This window comes from Nansenia antarctica (genome assembly GCF_963989245.1).
Source record: "Nansenia antarctica genome assembly, chromosome: 1".
Classification (NCBI taxonomy): domain Eukaryota; kingdom Metazoa; phylum Chordata; class Actinopteri; order Argentiniformes; family Microstomatidae; genus Nansenia; species Nansenia antarctica.
In genome coordinates, this window is record NC_137674.1 from 24,012,751 (window position 1) to 24,036,464 (window position 23,714).

A 23,714-nucleotide genomic window follows, 5' to 3' on the forward strand; every position below is an offset into this window, starting at 1 on the left:
AAAGGGTCTTAAATTTGACTTGTTGAAACTTGTAGGAACCCTGTAACTGGTGTAGGCAACTATGACATTCTTTTCACAAACATGCATAGTATGATTGACAGGAAGGCTGCATGCGTTTCACTGTCGTTTTAGCCAACCAATCAATCCCAAATCGTCTTGTGTGTGGGTGTCTCTCTCCATCTGTGTCTCACTTGCTACTGTGCCATGCATTTTGAAAAATGCCAACCATCTGCTATTGTTATTTATTTAATAACATTATTATCTGTATGTTTTTTTTCATGCCGACCAGTGGGTTTATTATAAGTAGTGTAGTAAACCACTGAGAAAGGCTTTCCTGTTAGTAGAGTTACTGTGAAAAACATGTTATCAGGAGTAACAAGCTAATGTCAAGCCTTTCTTTTCAAACTGGACTTCTTTTGGAATATTTCGGAACATTTGCTAGCTTGCTAGCTTGCTAGCTTGCCTCTTGACATTCAGCTACCCCACTGTTAACAAGATGACCCTGTTCACTGTCAATGTGTGGTTCCAATCACATTTTTGTTCCAATGTTCCTTTACCTTAGACCTGAGAGAGTGAGAGATGACACTGGGGTAGTGGTGGTCTAGTGGATAGTGAGTTGGACTTGTGATCGGAAGGTTGTGAGTTCAAATCCTGCCTGAAACTACTAGTGTGACATTGCCGTTACTACCTTGAGTAACGGCAATGTCCCTGTAATTCGTAATTGTAAGTCGCTTTGGATTAAAAGCGTCTGCTAAATGGCAAAATTATGACACTGGTTCTGTGTTCCTTTACCTTAGACCTGAGAGAGTGAGAGATGACACTGGTCCTGTCCATGAATCCCTTCCTGGACCCAGAGGAAGACCCTCCCCTCCCACAGTACCAGCCTATCTGGGAGTCCGAACATTGCAGCAAGAGCTGCATCTCCACGCCTGCACCACTCGGGAGCCCCAAGGAGCAGCTGGCAGAGGGTAGGTCAAACCACAAGCCTTGTTGACCTTTAACCTTTAACCCTGGGACCTCCGGGCATGCAAATCGTGACGTTAGAATTATAAGGTTCTATCTCCATTTTTGGTCAAAAATGTGTTTTCTTTACATCCATTAGGTGTTTATTAATGCCTGTGTGGTGTTATTTTTAAAATGTTGACATTTTTGAGTTAGTAAGTCATAAAATAGGCCTACTAAATTTCCATCTCACAAAACATAATGGAATGTAAAAACTTTGACGCTCAATATCTCTGGACTACCCTAAACGGAGATAGAACCTTATGATTCTAAGCTCACGGAATCTCAAATGATTGACTTATGAATCATAAGTTTAACATCGATATAAGAGATTGCGCTCTCAAGACAATAGAATTTCTATGAACCGGTGCAAGGTGTACTACAGTACACTTTCTAATAGGACTTCTTCAACAACAACAGAGTACAGGTTACCGCCACCGTGTAATGAGTCTATTCAGGGTATCCGCGGTGTCTTGAAAAGTATTAAAAGTTGATCAATCAATTTTGGGAAAATCAAGACCCTTAATAAGTATTCAAAAGTCTTATCACGCTTTTACGAGGTCTTGAATTTTGTAGGTATTTTTCTGAATTAGACTCTGTCCAAAGAGTTTGAGTCCTAAAAACTTTTAGTAAAAGTGAATGAATTCGTGAATTTATAATTTTTATTAAAAAAACAAAGAAAATTCTGAAATTCTGTTGTATGACAGTGGTCTAGTCTATTGCAAACTAAAACTGTTAAGTTAAAGGTGTCACTGATGTCAACGGTTACAGCTCGAAGTGGCGGTGAGGTCTGGAAAAATATTGACAAGGTCTTTAAAAAGTCTTAGAAAGGTATTGAAATTAACCTCCAGATTCCTGTATATACCCTGAGTAGGTAACATAGACTCGGCTGTTCTAGTGTCAACTGTCACTTAGATCCAACTGTCACTTTTAAATTAACCTCAAGATTCCTGTATATACCCTGCTATTATACCTCAGCAAAACAACCGTCAGGTGAGCCATTCTAATGCTTACTGAACACTACCTCAATGACACACACTTTGAAGTCATTAATACTGTGTTAGGGAAGGTCTCAGTATACTGTGTGAGATACTTATATTATCATATAACCACATTACCTGTAGTACATAATGTGATTATAGGCCCAATCAAAGTGATGTATTTATTCTCACAGCAATCACATTGCATTTGTCTCCTTTACCAATGTAATTTGCAACATATAGGCTACGACAGAACCGATGGTCATTTTAAAATTAAGATTACATGTATATTGCAGAGGGGAGCAAGAGTGTCTGCAATTATAATCGTTGATTTTTCGGAATTGAAACCTTGCTGTTTTCGGGGGTTGGTATATGAGAAAAGGTACCCTGCCCATTTCGTTTTAGGTTTAAATGTGGTTATAACCTTACGTTTAAATGAGGAAAGATTTAGACCTATTAGATGAATAGAGCTACTGCACATGTCACCTCTATTGTGGTGTGTAACACCCACTCCACACTAGGGAGAAAGGGGCTGAGGGCAGAGGGGTCCATGCTACAGTAATAGTCTAGAGCAGCGTTTCTCAACCTTTTTTCAGTCACGGCACCCTTCAAAAGTCGATAAAATCTCAAGGCACCCCAGTCTAAAATATAGCTATTCAAAAACGACACTGCATCACCCAGACAGCCACACACACACACACACACACACACACACACACACACACACACACACACACACACACACGCACGCACACACACACACACACACACACACACACACACACACACACACACACACACACACACACACACACTCACTCAGCGGCTATTGATACAAATAAAAGTTGTATTATTATTATTATTATTGAGAGAGAGAGGAGGGAGTGAAAGCGGCAAGTGTGCATCAAAGGCATCAGGCACGTAACCGTGCTGTATAAACATGACACAGTGACCGAACAAAAGTGGGAATTTATGGAACACATTAATTTTCATATTCCCACATTTGATTGGAAACACCTATCCAGTCCATTCAACGTAAACACCGGGGATGCAGAGTTATTAAGCCAGAAAATGCGTCTCTCTCTCCCGCTGCGCGCATGACCTTGTCTGGATGTATTAAATTCATTGCATGAAAACGAAACCGTGCGTTATTTCGCGAACTTTCCAACCCTGCTTAGCTTCCGAAGTCGGACGAGAGAATAATGTCACCGACAGAGGCGGATTTAGGATTGTAGGAGATCCGGGGCTTAGCCCAGAGGGAGAATATGATGTGCGCGCGGAGCACGTCGGAAAATTTCCTTTTTTGTTGTTGTTTTTGTTGTTGTTGTTTACTAGCTGTAACATTAACGTTACATCATTCTTTTTCACTTGTTACTCAGTCAACCAGAGTGCAGATATCAAAGACTATCAGCCTGTTATTCACTTTATTTGTACAAGTATTATCCTTTGTTTGATTTCTTACCATGTACTGTAACAGTACCTTGCTATGTTTCATTTTCATTATAACATAACGTTATGTTATGATAGCCAGCTAGCATTAGCAAACCGGAAAAGTAGTGTCAGTGAGTCAGTCACCTTTCTAATAAGATTCACAAACCTGAAACATCATCTATGTCATCACTGCTGGTGATGTCATTGTTGTCAGCTGCTGAAACTGCTGCTGCAACAGTTCTTGGCGCTTGTTTTGTTGAAAACAACTTTGGGATATCCATCCTTACAATTTTGCAAGTCAGGCACTGATTGAGATCACTTCTTCTTCAGGGCAGGGCAGGCTACGCAGTACGCAGGCTAATGTCGCGCAGCTGCTGCCTCGAGTCTGTTGGACTCCGGTACTGCATGTTACTCCCGAGATTTTTTTTTTTTTTTTTTTTTTTTTTTAAGTAAAACATTCGGGGCTTTTCAGAAAACATCCGGGGCTTGAGCCCAAGTAGCCACCCCCTAGCGCCGCCCCTGGTCACCGATCATCCATATAGAACAACCACCTCCACACTCTGCCGGCGAGCGAGACTGCCCTGCCCGATCAGACCCTTTTTCGGGAGCGGGGAACATCGATTGATTGATTGAAAACTTTATTAGAAGATTTGCAGAAGTAGGTACATGAAAGTACATATTACATACAAGGTCAACTAAGAGGATAAAAACCCAAGAAAGCCACTGGCTTATTTCAATTGGGGTCCTTGTTGGGGTCCTTCAACATAGGACCCTTTTAGATGTCATTGATTTGCCTTCCAATTGTACAGTCAGACAGCGGGACCTTTGCTATTTCTTTTGCAGCTTGTGGGCCTAGCATCTTATTAACTATTGCTGTGCATGCTGGCAATATTACGGACTCGGCTATAGTGTGTGGCTTCTTCGCCTTAGCAACAATTTCGGCTACGAGGTAACTAGCCTCCAATGCTTTCTCTGAAACTTTGGCGCACTTCATCATTACCTGTTCTGGACAGCTATGCTTACTTTTCATCCGAACAAAATATTCAGCATCCTTGCTAGCTTGTGATGGATGATCTGTTGTCAGTTCGTCATGTTCCATGATTCTGCTTGTTTGCTTGTTCATTGCTCTCGAAATGTCTTTGACACACTGACCTTACGCTGAACCCGGTATTGACATTGTGAAATGGGAAAGGGGCGTGCGAGACAGAATATAGAATAATTTGACGGCACCCCTGAAGACGCCAGGCGGCGCCCCAGTGTGCCGCGGCACCCCGGTTGAGAAACGCTGGTCTAGAGTACACTAATCCACAATTTCCCCAAGTCAATCATTTGAGATTTCGTGAGCTTAGAATCATAAGGTTCTATCTCCGTTTAGGGTAGTTCAGAGATATTGAGCGTCAAGGCCAATGCACACGGCGTGCGATTTTTGTCGCCGGACAAAATTCGATTTTGAAGTTTGAATGGAAGTCTATGAGAAAATCTCATCCCAATGCACACGGCCCCGATTTTAATCGCACCGCGAAAATTCGATTCCATTCGTTTTGAATGGGACAAAGCACACGGCGTGCGATTTTTGTTGCACTGTCAAATTGTGTAAAAGTTTGTGGTGCGACGGATTATTGCATCACAATGGGACAATTGGGAAAACTTCAACTGGTCTATCTAAATTAATTGAGTCACTCATAACGGGGAGAGAGACTGGAGCATACATTTTTGACTGTCTCCTTTTTTGAAGAGAAGTTAAAGGCTGAAGGTCTGACCCAAAAGGTCTGATACAGTACATATTTGTACATTCGACTGTCGAGATCGACTGTCATCTTTAACGTGCACGTAAGCACGTTTTTCTAAATGGACGTAAGCATTATTTATAAAACGGGCTGCGCTTGTCGTACGTACTTCCGTCTATAAATAACAAATATACTTGAAATTGAATGCAGGTGAATGAGCTTTGTATTTACTGGGGAATCACAATGAATCTCTCCTTTATTACGCCTCAATTTAGAATGATTACACCATACAATAGCCTAATCACTAATGGCATATAAAGGAAGACTGAAATGCAATCATAAACATCAGTTCCCTTTAAATCTTGAATTAAACTCAATTCCTCGGCTGATAACAACATCGTTAATTTTATTACGAGCCACTTTCACTTCGCATGAATTACAGTAGGCATTAACGTGTTCGAGTGCGGCTCACATGCCTGTAATAACTCTGCATAACCAGTAGGTAATGTGCGTACGTCAAGTCAAGACCTGACGTAGAGCTACGATCGTTTCCACGGTCAAATCGACTCACGTTAAAAATTGTATAAACCACTACTTTGACGTGGTTTTCTACGTACGACACGGGTAAGATCAAATTTGATCCAAAGTACTTTCTAGAAATGAGGCCAGATGTTGTGTTTTTTCGGTCTGTCGAGAGGGCCACCGCTGCAAGACCCTCTCACCCTCTCCGTCATCTTTTGCCTCGAGCCGCACCTGGGTGGGCATTCTGTGATGAGTGAGAGAGAGACAGAGAGACAGACAGACACAGAGAGAGAAACAGAGAGAAAGAGACAGACAGAGAGAGAGAGAAACAGAGAGACAGAGACAGACAGAGAGAGAGAGAGAGAGAGACAGAGAGAGACAGAGAGAGAGAGACAGAGAGAGAGAGAGAAACACAGAGAGAGAGAGAAACAGAGAGAGAGAGAGAGAGAGAGAGACAGAGAGAAACACAGAGAAAGAGACAGACATAGAGAGAGAGAAACAGAGAGAGAGAGACAGACAGAGAGAGAGAGAAACAGAGAGAGAGAGACAGAGACAGACAGAGAGAGAGACAGAGAGAAACAGAGAGAGAGAGAGAGAGAAACAGAGAGAGACAGAGAGAGAGAGGAGAACCTACAGTAATAAAGAGAGAGAGAGAGTGATTGTGCAGGGAGACGGTGAGATAGTTGTGATGAGTAAGGTTGCTCTTGGAGGTTGTACTCCTGTTTGTGCTTCTTTGAAATATCCCACCAATGTTTTGCGAAGCCCAGGAGGACAGGCAACGGGGCTGTCATGCAGTCTTTAGTAGCATTTCCTGGAAAGCAGACAAGAAAACACTTGAAAGAGACTTCAGAGACTGCATAATTAACTACAATAATTACAAAGTAATGATTCAGGGACTAGGAGACTACCATTATGTGACACGTAGTAATAGTTCAACTTGTAAGACAAGAGCTCAAAATCAATAGATTTCATACGAAACAAGAGGTTCTCACTGTATAATTAATAATAATAATTTTGCACGCTATTTTAAAGACGCTTTTAATCCAAAGCAATTTACAATTACGAATTACAGGGACAATCCCCCTGGAGTAACTGAGGGCTAAGTGCCTTACTCAAGGGCACACTAGTAGTGGTGTGGTTTCAGGCGGGATTTGAACTCACGTCCAACTCACTATCCACTAGACCACCACTACTACTGTATGAGACGAGCCTCCCCCCAGAAAGTCGGGCACAGATAATGCAAAAACATTAGCTGGATGTCAAGCTCAAGTGTATCCCAAACCGTGTGCCGTCAGTTTTGTTCAGTTTATTTGACAGGGACAGTGCACGTTTAAAATGTGTCAGAATTAGCCAAAAAGGCTAGTTTCAGAGCTGACCATGCAGTGGGGGGAAAAGTATGATTATAATTCTCATTTTGACATGTGTGCATTGCGTTTGCTATTTTTTATTCGAATCATTAATATTCAGACCGTTGCCTAAATGCCATCACATGCTTTTCCCCCTCTTCGGCTCGGTCAAACTTAGGTAAAATAAAGCCTGGTTGACAACAATAACTATAGGTAATAAAACGGGCATGCCTGAATCATGACTTTGGTGGCCTTCACAAACTTTGACCCATTGTTGGTGGTGATGCAAACTAGTTGCTCTTGCCAGCTGGTCAAAAGTCTCACGTAGTCCACATGCGATGTTTCCTCCGGTCTCCGGGGAAGTAGACTGTCTGCAGACATTGCGTTTTCAGTTCAATGTCTTGATCCAGGATGTGTACAGTGAGGCTGATGTAGGGATCTGTCGTTAGACTGGACCAGAGATCGGTGGTACAGGCAATGTTCAACTTGACCCAGTTCCCGATTCCACTTCCTGCATGGGTCGTACATTTTTGGAATGGCGACTTTGGCAATGTTCAATTGTTCAATATTTAAAAAGCTAGTCAAAACACATCTTTTCTCCCTGGCCTTTGACCTGAGGTGAGCCTGCCTTCCCGACACTGCACTCTTTGCACTTTTATTTGTACTGCACCTTGCTTTTAGTGTATTTTTCTATTTGATCAGTTTTCTTTAATCTGTATGTTATCTCTTTTATCTTGTTTTTCTCTTTATATTTTATCTGTTATCTGTGCTATATAAATAAACGTTACTTACTTACTTACTAATGTTCAACTTGACCCAGTTCCGATTCCACTTCCTGCATGGGTCGTACATTTTTGGAATGGCGACTTTTGGAATAATAATAATTCTGTGATGGAATCTGATCTCTTCGGTTCAATTTGTTTATTAGACTCACAAAACCATCTTTGGTCACTGTGTTTCTAGGCATCATGTCCGTAGCCAAATCACAAGTTATGGCCTCTGTTATTTCTCTGTGGCGTTTGGATATTTTCTCATAAGGAGTCACACATGGGAAATGGGATGTTGTTGCAATTTGCAGCTTCTCGACATTTGTGGTTTGGCTAGTTTTGTTATAGTTTGTGTAGTTCTTTATGGTTGTATCGCAGATGGTGATGGAGGTTGGTTGTGTTTCCATTGGAAGTTGTCACAACTGTTCAGCATGTTTTACACAGTGCATGTGTTTGTAACAGGTCGCCTCTCGTGAATCCAAAATAATTCTTGTGACGTTAGAATTATAAGGTTCTATCTCCATTTTTGTCAAAATTTTGTTTTTTACATAAGCTGACCCATTAGGTGTTTATTAATGCCTGTGTGGTGTTATTTTTTTTAAAAGTTGACATTTTTGAGTTAGTAATTCATAAAATACAAAGGTTCCATCTCACAAAACATAATGGAATGTAAAAACTTTGAAGCTCATTATCTCTGAACTACCCTAAACGGAGATAGAACCTTATGATTCTAAGCTCACGAAATAGCAAAAGTTATTTTTCACCACAAGGTCTTCCTCAACCACATGTTCTTCCCTCTTCTCCCCCTCCTCAGCCATCGTGCTAGCTGACCTTGCAGTCACCACCAAATTGACACCAATTAATCTGAGGGTAGTTCACGACTAGCTGGGGCTTCATTTGATTGGCCAAATGGTGTGAATGCATGTGGCCCATGTATCCAGGACTTCATCTGATAGGTCAAATGTTTGCATGTTTAGTGTGAATGCATTGCGCGTGTAAATAGAATTTTAAAAAAAAAGATTAATCGCGTTTCAGGTGTTTTATATGTGTTTCATATCATAATGACAATGAAAAAAATATTTATTGGTCAGCCCTACTGACAACCACTTTGCATCATATGGCCTCAGCTGCTGACAGCACAAAGGGGAGGGGCTGGGGGGGTAAGCGAGAGAGCATGAGAGGAACTGAGAGGCGATATTTTCAGCCTAATTGATGATTGATGATTGATTAGCCTACCTGCCTGTTTTTTGAATTTCATTTCCGATCTGGGACAAAACAAATCTTATACTAAATGTGCATTCATACCTGGAAAAACATGTTACAATAATGTGTAGCCCTTCTGATTGAGGTTGACCAACAATGGATCTATGTCAGGCTTTTATTACTTACTTACTTACTACTTATTCATCTATTTTGTCTATATGAATTATTTCATAAGTGGATCCTACTATCGGAAATCAGAGATAGTATGAACTTCATCAAGGACTGTTTGCTTCTCATATCCCTTTCTGACGTCATTCAACTTTTTTTGCCGGGGTGACCTCATGTGTTTCTGGAAGGGTTGATAATTCAGATGGGTTGTTGTTACGTTCCTGCCGTCTGCTATGAAAACTAATGCACAAATGAACATCTAACAGACTAGCTGTTCCTCAGCTACGTCTCAGTGGCTTTTCGGTTGGAAGTGGATTACTTTTTGCCCAGGATTAACTAAATGTTAAACAATCAGCGAATCAGATCGTTCGGTGGCAAGTGAGTTTTGTCTTTATTTTCACCCACCTCAGGATCCCTGTGTAGGAGAGTGCCTGATCATGTGACCATGTCCAGGATCGCCTACTTCAAGAGGAAGTATGTGGAGGACGAAGACCCTCACCTCAGCTTCAGGAGTTACTGTCAGACAGTAAGTGTACATACATACATACGTTTATCAAATAACACATTTCGTGACGTTATAATTATAACGTTCTATCTGTCAAAATGTAGTTTTTTACATAATCTGATCCATTAGGTGTTTATTAATGCCTGTGTGGTGTTATTTTTAAAATGTTGACATTTTTTATTTAGTAATTCATAAAATACAAAGGTTCCATCTCACAAAACATAATGGAATGTAAAAACGTTGACGCTCAATATCTCTGAACTACCCTAAACGGAGATAGAACCTTATCATTCTAAGCTCACGATTTACTGATAATGACATGGAAGTGCTCTCAATAGGACTGTATCATTCTCATGTCTTTAGTAAGTAAGTGAGTAGAATGGGCCATAGGGCAGGAGGTTATCTGCCGTTTCTGTGGGCTGTGAGGCAGATTGACGGACAGCTGAACCCAGGACTGCAACCTTGTCATGTCTTGGAAGCATCGAAATACTCATCCGGGGCTTCCTCCTCTACATTATTTTCTTGCTCATGAAATAAAGCTAATTAATTTACAGGGTTCCCGCGCTGGTCTTAAAAAGCCTTTAAGTCTAAAATCCAGCAATCCAATCTATAAGGCCTAAAAAGGTCCAAAATTTCAGTTATTCGGTCTAAAAATGAGGTGCTAGGTCTTAAAAATGAAATCCTGCAAGGAAATCAGTCCGACCACATCTATTTACACAGAAATTAATCAAGCTGGAACCAAACAAATGCCAATTCACTTCCTTTTTTGTCTGTATGGCAGTGAAATCCCTAACTTCATCACCTGGAGGATGACAAAAAGCTATCATATGGTGTCGCGAATAGGTCTAAAATCATATCCAAAGAGGTCTAAAAAAAGGTCTTAAATTTGACTTGTTGAAACTTGTAGGAACCCTGATTTACAGGGTATCCGCGGTGTCTTGAAAAGTATTAAAAGTTGACAAATCAATTTTGGGAAAATCAAGACCCTTAATAAGTATTAAAAAGTCTTATCACGATTTTATGAGGTCTTGAATTTTTTGGGTATTTTTCTGAAATAGACTCTGTCCAAAGAGTTTGAGTCCTAAAAACGTTTAGTAAAAGTTCGTGAATTTATTAGTTTTATTAAAAAAAAAATACGGAACGGAAATTCTGTTGTATGACAGTCTAGTCTATTGCAAACTAAAACTGTTAAGTTAAAGGTGTCACTGTAAACGGTTACAGCTCGAAGTGGCGGTGAGGTCTGGAAAAATATTGACAAGGTCTTTAAAAAGTCTTAGAAAGGTATTGAAATTAACCTCAAGATTCCTGTATACAGTATACCCTGATTTAGTAAAGCGAATTAATTGAATAAATCTAACGAACTGTATGTACTGTCCTGTAGGTGGCGCCGGCCCTGGAGGAGCGGGCCCATGTGCTGCGCCTCTCCCTGGAGAAGATGCGTTTCATCGACGACCCCGAGGCTTTCCTGCGCCGCTCCGTCCTGGTGAACAACCTCCTCCGGCGGCTCCGCGCCGAGATCCTCCTGCAGAGCGACTGGTGCCTCCCCACCGGCCCCGGGACCCCCGGCACCCCCTGCATCCTGCCCTCCACCGCCGCGGCCCACCAGGCCCTCCACGGGGGTCCGCCCAGACCCTGCCTGGTGCCCCAGGGCCCCCCCTTCCGCAAGCGCTTCCGCCTGGTCCGCGGGGAGCTCCGGCCCGAGTGCGTCCAGACGTGCTGCTGCTTCTACCCGGCTACGGCCGCCGGCCACTACCTGCACCTGCCCTTCTCTGTCTACGAAGGAGCCTCCTCGGCCTGCCCCCCCTCCTCCACCCCCCACTCCTCCTCTACCCACTCCCTCTTTCAGCTGGACGACAGCCGGAGCAGGCTGGGACTACTGGCGATGGAGGAGGAGGATGACGACGAGGAAGAGGAGGAGGAGGAGAGGGAGGAGGAAGAAGACGAAGAGGAGGAGGAGGAGGAGGAGGAGGGGTTGGCTGGGTCGTCAGCCGACGCTAAGCACAGGCAGAGTCTGAGGAACAGGATCAGGACTAGGACGTCTCTGGGGAGGGGGCAGGGGTGTGGGAAGGTAAAAGAAGAGAGGAAGGAAGAGGAGGAGGATGAGGAGGAGGAGGAGAGGCTAGAGGACGAGGACTCTGAGGTCATGGAGAGGGGGCTCCAGGGGGTGAGTTTGTGGAGGTCAGAGGTTAGAGGTCAGAGACAGTGATGGAACCCGTTTCTGCCGTGGCCACAAAGGCTTCATCAAATACTATGTGGGAGGTCATGAAAGTCAACGATTGAAGACTGATGTGGCATCTGCACTTGTGTCTCCAAGGAAATGACCGTGAGCTTAGGTCACTGCGTTGGGGTCCTAGCCCTAAACGTCATGGCTTAGCACTGCACTGTCTCCTCAGACCCACGTCAAGCTCCTGACCACAGAATGATAAGTCTAAATTGGGGCTTGCTCATTTGTGTAACGGTCTAATTGCTAGACCTTAAACTATCATATTGAATGGAGGATGGGGTGGGTGGGGGATTTGATATCATGTAGCAATTCAAAACTTGATCCAAGCAGCTGTTCTTAATCAGGTTTGATATTTGTAATTCCTGTTGATTTGATTGGTTGGTGTGGTGGCAGTCTCAGGCTCTTTATTAAACGTAGTGCTGGGAGGAAATGACTTTGGGTTTTTAAGATCACTGCAAGAAACAACAATCATTACAAAGATACAGTTTCTCTAAATAAACAAATACAAGGTGCCTTATTTTGTTTTACATTCCTGTGTTAATAGAGTGTGTTGCTTGTTTTTGTGTCTAAGTGTCTTGCATTTCGAGAGACTGCATCTTACCAATACTGGACCAGGTAAGGAGTCTGACAACATCTGCCTAGCTTCCAGACAGAGCAATATCGTGACGTTAGAATTATAAGGTTCTATCTCCATTTTTGTCAGAATTGAGTTTTATACATACTCTGATCCATTAGGTGTTTATTAATGCCTGTGTGGTGTTATTTTTAAAATGTTGACATTTTTGAGTTAGTAATTAATAAAATACAAAGATTCCATCTCACAAAACATAATGGAATGTAAAAACTTTGACGCTCAATATCTCTGAACTACCCGAAACGGAGATAGAACCTTATCATTCTAAGCTCACGATGTGTTAACTGCACCAGTTACATTTTCCCTCTGATAATGTCTCACAACACTACAATGTCTGGACAAGCATGAATTGTTGATTGAGAGTTAAACCAGAGGTGTGTTATTAAAGGTATAAATCATGTTCTTTTTGTTATTTCAATGAATTATAATATACCATTTGATTCCGGAAGAATACTGTATAGCTCATAAATGATCTTAGGACATGTCTTACCCCATCATAACCCCAAATCTAAAGCACACCAAATGGTGGGGTCGCCATTTGGCTAAACAAAAAAACCCCTAAGGATTGTAATAAGCATGCACTCTGTTTACAAACTGTTTACAAATCAAATCACAGAGGTAGATACCATCTGCAATATTTCAACAAAGTACTCATTATGTACTTACTTTCCTATGCCAATATCCATTAAAATTGGGATGCAAAAGTTAGACCACACACACCCAGACAACCTGAGAAATATTCTTGTAGAAAAGATAATACCTTTTCAATCCTATTCTTACTTCATCTGAAAGGCAGTTGAGCTCATCAAACTGGTATCTGTATCATTTACAGTTCACATGCGATCTTGTTACAATGCTGTGTGATGACCGTCCAATGCAATTACCTTTTTTTTAACCAATGACCACAATTGTCAATGTTGGATGATGGAAATTACAAAAGTAAACCGACATGGTAGGATGATGTCACCACATCGTGACGTTAGAATTATAAGGTTCTATCTCCATTTTTGGTCAAAATTGAGTTTTTTTTTACGTAATCTGATCCATTAGGTGTTTATTAATGCCTGTGTGGTGTTTTCTTTTTAAATGTTGACATTTTTTAGTTAGTAATTAATAAAATACAAAGGTTCCATCTCACAAAACATAATGGAATGTAAAAACTTTGACACTCAATATCTCTGAACTACCCTAAACGGAGATAGAACCATATCATTCTAAGCTCACGACATGCTACTGTCCCAGTCATTTAACATTGTCTATCTGTAGTATATGACTCTAAATTATGTAGTTGTACAATGTCTTTAGTTGACATTGCTGCACCATATTATTTTCCATCATGCCAGATATTCAGTGATATAACCAACAGACAATATCAGATCCAACGTCAGTTTTTCTAAAATGCCCACGAGGTGTTGTCAATCTAGCATCATGAAGCATCGTGAATCACTTCATGTGCACACCCAGAGATATTGCTTGCACAAAGATACAGATCAATTTGAAGTACGCACGTCACAATATCCTTAAAATATATATATATCCTTTCCTGTTTTTGTTTATTTTTATTGTCAAAAGATTTCATGGTCAATAAAATAAAAAGATCTTTACGAAAAAAAACATTGATGAAAAAAAGCAATACACCTGTTTTTGAAATGTGGACATAGAGAGAGACATGATTGCATTAGTCTTGGAGGAAACATGACAGGAAAGTGAAGCTACTTTGACAATGTTTATGTGATGTTTTTGTGACAACTGTAAAAAATATTAATAAAAAGGAATGTTATAAAATAATTTTCTACCACAGTTTTTGGGGGGATGAAATCAATATAGTGAAATGCAGTACTTCAAATTGGACAGTGAAACTGCTGTGATGTCACAGGATGGATGTGTGTGTGTGTGTGTGTGTGTGTGTGTGTGTGTGTGTGTGTGTGTGTGTGTGTGTGTCTGCGTGTGTGTGTGCATGTGTGTGTGTGTGTGTGTCTGCTTGTGTGTGTGTGTGTGTGTGTGTGTGTGTGTCTGCGTGTCTGCGTGTGTGTGTGTTGCCACTGACCTACTGCTGTTATTTCCTTATTTCCACTGTTACAAAGCCCTCTCACACTCACCCATTCTCTCTCTCTCTCCCTCTCTACCTCTCTCTCTCTCTCCCTCTACCTCTCTCTCTCTCTCTCCCTCTCTACCTCTCTCCCTCTCTACCTCTCTCTCTCTCTCTCTCTCTCTCTCCCTCTCTACCTCTCTCTCTCTCTCTCTCTCGCTATCTTCAGTGGAGTACTACTGCGCTGCCTGGAAGAGTCTCCCAGGCTCCACTTTGGCGTACGACTCTCGTTTATCTTCTTGACACGCGAGCAGTCACCTCTGCACTCCCCTCCACACTCCCTCCCTCTGTCATATCTATTATCTCTATGGAAACAATATTTACTGGCTGTGTAGAGACGCTTGCGACCAGCTTCCCCCTACGGGCCAAGAGACGAAGCTAGCGTCAATCGTTAAGAGCCGTTGTTTTCTCAACCCTGAGCAGTAACAAAGAGGCAAAAACATTTTTTAAACACACGTCCAACCCACACGTGCTTAATAAATACACAGTATTAACTCAGTTAAACCCTCATCATCGTTTAAGCTTTTGCAGGCTTTGTTTACAAAAAAGAAGACAATTAAATGACCCATGATGCTACATGAGGCTTTGATTTAGCTATGCAGGAGCTAGCTAGGAAGATGTACTGTACATGCATGTTTAGTGTTGCACAGCGACTCTATTATTAGTTAATTGAGAGGAGTGTGTGTGTGTGTGTGTGTGTGTTCATTCATCTCTCCATCCCCCCCACACACACACACACACCGTCGTCAACCCCCCTGAAAGCCTTGAGGCATAGGGACTCGTCGTCGTCTCCGACTCACACAAGCCAGACCGCAGAGAAGAAGGGGAGAGCTGTCATTTGTCAACAAGGAACTTTGGCAGCTCGCTGTTGCCATGGGAACTGTCTGTTGGCGGAGGGATGGTTTTGCATCACAAGGCCCTCAAATTGGTTCCAAAGACTCGCAGGTCTCTCTTCCCCCCTCCTGCATTTCCATCCAGCTCACCTCCGCCTCACAGCTTCAAAGACACTGCCTGTTGTTTTCCCTTTGCTGTCTTCTACTAAGGGTGACTCTACTCACATGCATTTCTCAAATCAGTCAGCTGCTACTGAATTGGTGCACATATGTTTTCACATATGAGTGGACAGATTAGACATTAGCGCTATAATTGTTCATAATTATCGAACATAACCTACCTACTTTATATTTTACCGACTGTGTAGCTGTGTGATAAGTATTGAGGAAGACATTCTGAATGTAAATGTTTTTAGCCCTATGCCAATTTCTATAGAGACCTATAATAATAGACCAAAACCCCAAAAGCACACTTAGTAATTAAAAGTAATTTAGCTGTGACTACCAAACAAGTATGTGAGGAGGGTTAAGATCCTTCAAGAAAGGTTAATCATGTATGTGTTGGAGGAGCTAACCAACTCACTTAGAAGTACAAATGAGATGTTTCTTTTGTTATGTCTGCCGCCTGAGGCACCAGATAGAGAGAGGGGAGAGCGAGAGATGTAGAAGGACTCACTCAAGAAGAGATAATGAAGGCAGGAAAAGAGGGATTGTGTAATAACACAGGCATACAAATGCCAAACAAACAAAAGACCTGACCTGTACATGTAGATTATGATGATTCCTACCTTCCCCCTCTTTGGTTTGGATATCATAGTGTTTGCTGCAACCAGTGTTGTGTGTTAGAATGTGTGTGTGTGTGTGTGTGTGTGTGTGTGTGTGTGTGTCATAAGGAGTAGGCTAGTCTGTTAGTCTGTCATTACATCACTTATCAACAGCTGATGTGTTTTGTCTTTCCAGATACGAAAGAAAGTAAACATTATCCTAGCACACCGTTTCACACCGGGAAACACATGAACAGATGACATGCACATACAATGTGTTCTGTGGGAACATCTGGGCCAGGGGAAACAATCTGACAGAACGAACGCACCTCGATATGATAGCAATTCACCAGCTGTTCCAAAATGATGTCACTCACCTTTATATTTTTTGTAATTTTTCTTTTTTCTTTTTTTTCTTTTGTTTTCTTTATATTATACCGTATGTAATGTTTGTACACTCCTTAGTTAGATAAAAGCATCAATGGACAATTCGTGAGCTTAGAATTATAATCTATCTCCGTTTAGGGTAGTTCAGAGATATTGAGCATCAAAGTGTTTACATTCCATTATGTTTTGTGTCTGCCTCTATAATTTTTGTATTTTATGAATTACTAACTAAAAAATTTCAACATTTTAAAAATAACACCACACAGGCATTAATAAACACCCAATGGATCAGATTATGTAAAAAACTCAATTTTGACAAAAATGGAGATAGAACCTTATAATTCTAACGTCACAAATTATTTGGATGGACATTTTTGACTAAAACAGACAAGGGGGGAGGGATGGGAGGATCAGGGAGGTAGGGGAGGGGAGGGTTGGGGGGTAATGATGTTAACTTGTGTGAAAAACCAATAAAAAACCAATAAAAAAAATAAGATGAGCTTGTATTTCTGCAGCCTCTTTCGAAAATACACAGGTAGTGAGTAGTCCACAAGCACGCAACAAGGTCTGCCAGTGTTCATTTCAACATCAAATGTGCGATGAAAACCATCCCACCATCCCACCCTGCCTGAAAACCTCAACTATCATCCCAGTCCCGAAGAAAAGCACGGTGAGCTGCCTAAACGACTACCGCCCGGTGGCACTCACACCAATCATCATGAAGTGCTTCGAGAAACTAGTCCGGGCCCACATAGTCACACGCCTCCCGCCCAACCTGGATCCATACCAGTTCGCCTACAGAGCCCACAGGTCCACAGAGGACGCCATCGCGACGACTCTCCACGCCACTCTATCCCACCTGGAGAGGGGAAACAGCTACGCGAGACTGCTCTTTGTGGACTTCAGCTCTGCCTTCAACACCATCCTTCCAGACAGGCTAGTGACCAAACTACTAGACCTGGGACTATCACACTATATATGTGCATGGATCAAGGACTTCCTGTCTGACCGCCCCCAGAGGCTGCGGGTGGGCTCCCACACCTCCACAGCCCTCAGACTCAGCACTGGGTCCCCCCAGGGCTGCGTGCTAAGCCCCATCCTCTACAACCTCTACACCTACGACTTCACCCCCGTCCACCCCAGCAACTCCATCGTAAAGTTTGCAGACGACACCACCGTGGTGGGCTGCATCTCGGGGGGGGACGAGGCGGCGTACAGGGATGAGGTAGAGCAGCTGAGCAAGCTGTGCAAGGTTAACAACCTGCTGCTGAACCAGTCAAAGACCCAGGAAATCATCGTGGACTTCAGGAGGAAAGTCCAGCCCCTGCTCGTCGAGGGAGGGAGCGTGGAGAGAGTCTCAACCCTCCGATTCCTGGGGGTGCACATACAGGATGACCTGTCCTGGAAGATCAACACAGCAGCCATCATCAAGAAGGCACAACAGCGGCTCTACTTCCTGAGAGTCCTCAGGAAAGACCACATCGGACAGGAGATGCTGGTGACCTTCTACCGCTGCGCAGTGGAGAGCATCCTCACCTACTGCATCTGCATCTGGTTCTCCAGCTGCACAGCCGCAGAGAGGAATGCGCTACAGAGAGTCGTGAGATCGGCCCAGAAGATCACCGGCGCCCCCCTCCCCTCTCTGGAAGAGCTGTAGAACACACGCTGCCTCAGGAAGGCCTCCAAGATCTCCAGAGACCCATCCCACCCTGGGTACGAACACTTTGCTCGGCTGCCCTTGAACAGGCGGTTCAGGACCATGTTCGCAAGGACAAACAGACTGAAGCTCAGCTTCTACCCCAGGGCCATTCAGGCCCTGAACACAGCAAAGACCTAGGTTCTAGGCCCTGGACAATCTAGACCAGTGGTCACCAACCTTTTTAAGCCCAAGATCCCTGACCTCGGCCTTGGTGAAGGCAAGATCTACCTATTGAAGCGTTGAGAGAAAAAGACAGCCAAGATAGTACTTTAAACTTAATGACGTTTATTTGCCTGTATTTTAATTAGATGCAATGCATTGGTCCAACATTAAAATTGATGCAACAACAAAAAAAAAGACTGTATCAAGCATATCAGGCAGCTGTCTTGCTTTAAGAATTGTACATAACTGAAATTCAATTCAAAGTTTGATTATGTCATTTCATTACAACACAAAAAAATAAAGGCATGGAATGGAGGAATGTATGATAAAATCATTTTGTTCATAGTAACGTTAGCTGACATTCTTGACATTTTGACACTTGACTGACTTAATTATTATTCTTACTTATTAACATTGACAAACATATTTACAATTAGCATTTTATAAAGTAGAACTGTAATGTGTACTTGTGTCTCAGTCAGTGCTAAGTGCAGTCATCTTATGCAGCATTACTTTTCACATCGAAACAGTCATGTTACTCACTCAAGTCAGTGTGATGGTTTTAGTTTAGTTTAGTTTATTTATTTAGCACACAAAAAATTGTGCAAGGAGGGAACGAAGCCCAGAAGGCTTGTACAGAGTTCCACTCCACGTCCATGTCATTGTTTCAAATGAAAATCAAGGGACACTTACTGCACGTCAATTCATAGCTTTCATGTGACGTCACAGCATAGTGGAAACGCCCACCTGACGGGCAAAAGGCACTTTTTGCGGGCAAAACCCACGGGCAAAACCCACTTTTTGCGGGTTAATAACTTTGATTTCCCGTGGGTTAGGAAAATAATTCCAACGTGTCCGGATAGAGTAGAAGACAGGGAATCCAACACTATTTGAATGGAGTCGATCCTCCACTCCTATCACCGTGGACACAGCAAGGAGCGAATTCCCGGATATAAATATTCCCTCGCCTCGCTGATAGCGGGAGTTGGGAGTTTCGTCCAGCAGCCGGTGAACGCCCGGTTGATCGAGTTTCATATTAAAAGTATATCTTCTCGGGGTGTCAGCGCGGTGGTTAAGGGCTCAAAATGACCGTATACTGATGGTGAATTTAGCAATAATAGTCTTATGTTTGTACCACCTCCATAACCGGTGTTATTCACGGGAAAAGCCGGTCAAGGAGGCACCATTTGCAGGTCAATAACTTTGATTCTCCGGGGGTTAGGAAAATAATTCCAACGTGTCCGGATAGAGTAGAAGACAGGGAATCCAACACTATTTGAATGGTGTCAATCCTCCACTCCTATCACCGTCGTGTATCTTGATAGTTCTTCATGAGTGAGGTGGTCTAAATAGTAGGCAGCCATGTTGAGCGATGTTGCTATGATACTTTTTGCCCGTCAGGTTGGTGGTTGCTAGGGAAGAAACCACGTGACTGAAAGCTATGAATAGGAGAAAAGAAACCACAAACAAAATCATATCCATCGGGCAGAAAGGTAGGATAGCACATACAAACACACAAGACAAAAACAAAACAAACAAAAATAACTGAAAATAGATACAAGGATAGTAAGATTAGTAAAAAAATAAACATAGATTTCCATCTAGCCCACCTTTCAACGGGAAAAGCACTACAATATAAAATAAACAGCTTATAACGAGATTAAATATTTTTTCAACTGCTTTTTGAAAGCCGATCGAGGTGTTGATCTCAGTGGCGAGCTCAAGGTGTTCCAGATTTTCGGACCTCTATAACAAATGTTAAATTGGTGGCTAGAAGTTCGACAGAAAGGTAAGTGGAGGTCATTATTGAATCTTGTTGGATAAGAGTGGATGTCAGATGAGAAAATAAAGAAACTATGGAAAGTAGAAGGAAGATCTTGCTTGTTGTTGATGAATTTGTGTATGAATAAGCATGTTTGCAAAATATTCAGTTTATTGATGGGTAATAATGAATATTTCCTAAATAGTGGTGCAGACGGTTCGAATCTGTTAGAGTGAGAGATCATCCTAAGGAACCTCTTCTGGATAACAAGTAATTTGTTGAGGTATGAAGGATAAGTAGCAGCCCAGACTATATTACAGTAGTTGATGTAAGGAAATAAGAAGCTATAGTACAAGGTTAAATGAGCAGAGGAGTGGATCAGGGGGCAGACCCTTCTCATTATACCAAGCATCTTCATGGATGTCTTGCAGACCTGATCGATGTGAATATTCCAGTTTAAACCTTCATCAACAATGACACCTAGGAATTTGGTATGTTGAACTTGAATAATGATGGTTCCATTGATTGATATTTTAGCGTCATCTTTGGAGTAGCACTTGTTTTTGTTGCAAAAGATCATGAAATTACATTTTTTTACATTGAGGGTTAATTTATTCAGTTGGAACCAGTTAGAGGCAATTGATAATTCTTCATTAACACATTCAATCAAAGATTTGAAGTCTTCATGTACAGCTATTAGGTTGGTATCGTCAGCGAATAATAAGGGGAGAAGGTTTTTGCAAGACGTAGACAAGTCATTGATGTAAAGTAAGAATAGTAACGGGCCCAAGATGGAACCTTGTGGAACCCCAGAAAGAATTCTTGATTTCTTCGATGAGCAGCCGTTGGAGGAAACAAATTGTTCTCTATTATCCAGATAGTTGGTAAACCATTTAAGAGCAGTACCTTGCACACCATATCTATTAAGCTTGGAGATAAGAATGTTGTGGTTAACAGTATCAAAGGCTTTGCTTAAGTCTAGAAAGACACCAAGAGCAAATTTTTTATCATCCAGTGCTGTAGAAATAGTGTTGACAAGTTGCAGTAGTGCATGCTCAGTGGAGTATTTCTTACGGAATCCATACTGATGGTTGTACAGGATGTTGTTCACTGTTAGGTGCTTAGAGATTCTTGTGTAGACCAGTTTCTCCAGGATTTTTGATAAACAGGGCAGAACAGATATAGGACGGTAGTTGCCGAAGTCCTTTGAGTCGCCTGATTTATAGATTGGTATAACTTTGGCGATTTTGAATTCCTGAGGGACGATGCCAGTTTGTAGGGATAAAGAAAGGATATGAGTTAGGGGATGGATAATATATTCAACAGTTTCTTTAATAAGACTGGTTTTGATACCATCGTGCCCATGGGCAGAATTCTTTAGGTTCATTATTATATCATGTACTTCATTGTTAGTGGGGGGATCCAAAGTTGAGAGTGAAGAAAATTGGCCTTTGATTAGGCTACAAGGGTGCACATCAGAGGCCTTGATACTAGATGCTAAAGACGTGCCAACATTAACAAAGAATTCATTAAAACCATCAGCTATATCTTTTGGAGTATGGAGGGTCCCGTCCTTCCCTAGCATCTCAACAGGTGCAGCAGGTGGAGATTTGGTGCGATTTAGTAATTGGTTAATGATGTTCCAGGTTGACTTGATGTCGTTCGAAGCTTGACTAAATTGATCTGCATAGTACATTTTTTTTGTTTTCCTTAGTGAGGCGGTAAATTTGTTTTTTAATTTCTTATAGGTTTCAATATTTGTAGGAGTGGGGTTCATAAGAGCTTTCTTATATAGTTTATTTTTTTTACGAGAGCATTTTATTAGCTCTTTGGTAATCCAAGGTTTCCCTTTGGAGGAATTTATCTTATTTTTTGAGGTGGTCAAAGGAAAGCATGTAGCCAAAGCAGAATTGAAAAGGGTTAAGAATGAATGGTAGGCTTCATTTACATCATGGAGCTTAAGAACCACATCCCATGACATAGCACTAATAGCAGACTTGAATGACTCCATATTCTTTCTGGTATATTTACGATATGATCTCTGGTTGTGGGCAGGGTTATTACATTTAGCATTTACATTCTCTGATGGGTGAATAATCTGGAACACCGGGAGATGATCAGAAATGTCAGACATCAATAGACCTGAGGTGATTTCAAAATCCAGAGAGTTGAATAAGATGTTATCAATAAGAGAGGCTGATGAACTAGTAATTCGGGAAGGCTTATGAATCAGAGGATAAAAATAAGTAGAATAGAGTGTGTTAAGAAAATCTGCCGTGGTTGGGGATTCACTCTTAAGAAGATTGATGTTGAAATTACCAAGTAGAACACATATCTTACGTTCATTGGTTATCATTTCCAGAGTGGAATACAGGGCATCATTAAAGGTACTTATGTCAGAGTCAGGTGGTCTATACATACATCCAATTATAATGCTTTTCCCGTTGAAAGACGGGCAAGACAGAATTTCAATAAACACAGATTCACCTAGAGACATTTCTAAGTGAATACTCAGATCCTTTCTGGGGATGAAATGAAAATTGTTAGATACATATAATGAGACTCCTCCTCCAACTTTGTTCTTTCTACAGGAGTGAACAACATTATATTCCGACAAAGGGTAGAGACCAGTGATATCATCATTTAGCCATGTTTCAGAGAGCGCTATAACTGAGAAATAATGAGTTAGAGTTGATAAGTATGCTGTTAGGTGGTCAAAGTTTTTGGGCAGACTGCGGATATTTAAGTGCAGGGTAGAAAAGGCTTTGTGTTTTCCAGATGATAGGGTATGAGTAAGATTGTTGAACTGATCATCAGAGTAGTATTCACATGATAATTTTACAATATTCGAATTTATATGATTCATATCTGGGCAGAAAAATTCGTCATAGATGTTACTGTCGGTATTTAACTCAAAGAGATTGAACACTAGCGAATCTATTGCCAAGGGGACAGTCCCCCCATCATTTGTGAGATGTAAGTCACTGGTAGACATCAAGTGCAGTTTGTTGTTTGCGTTGAAAATAATTGGTAGGAATAGAAAATAATTGGTAGGAGTAGAAAATAATTGGTAGGAGTAGAAAATAATTGGTAGGAATAGAAAATAATTGGTAGGAATAGAAAATAATTGGTAGGAATAGAAGATAATTGGTAGGAATAGAAAATAATTGGTAGGAATAGAAAATAATTGGTAGGAGTAGAAAATAATTGGTAGGAATAGAAAATAATTGGTAGGAATAGAAAATAATTGGTAGGAATAGAAGATAATTGGTAGGAGTAGAAAATAATTGGTAGGAGTAGAAAATAATTGGTAGGAGTAGAAAATAATTGGTAGAAGTAGAAAATAATTGGTAGGAATAGAAAATAATTGGTAGGAATAGAAAATAAATTGGTAGGAATAGAAAATAATTGGTAGGAATAGAAAATAATTGGTAGGAGTAGAAAATAATTGGTAGGAGTAGAAAATAATTGGTAGGAGTAGAAAATAATTGGTAGCGGTAGAAAATAAT

The 23,714-nt window shown here is 41.4% G+C and overlaps 1 protein-coding gene across 1 annotated transcript; it reads left to right on the top strand.

Moving 5' to 3' along the window:
* Window positions 1-814: 814 nt before the first annotated feature.
* Window positions 815-12,025, top strand: sertad4 (SERTA domain containing 4; the record flags this gene model as incomplete). Its single annotated transcript, XM_080541411.1, has 4 exons — window positions 815-968; window positions 9,557-9,672; window positions 11,033-11,719; window positions 11,966-12,025. 4 exons carry the CDS (start codon window positions 815-817, stop codon window positions 12,023-12,025), a joined length of 1,017 nt encoding a protein of 338 aa, XP_080397537.1.
* Between the last annotated feature and the right edge of the window lie 11,689 nt (window positions 12,026-23,714).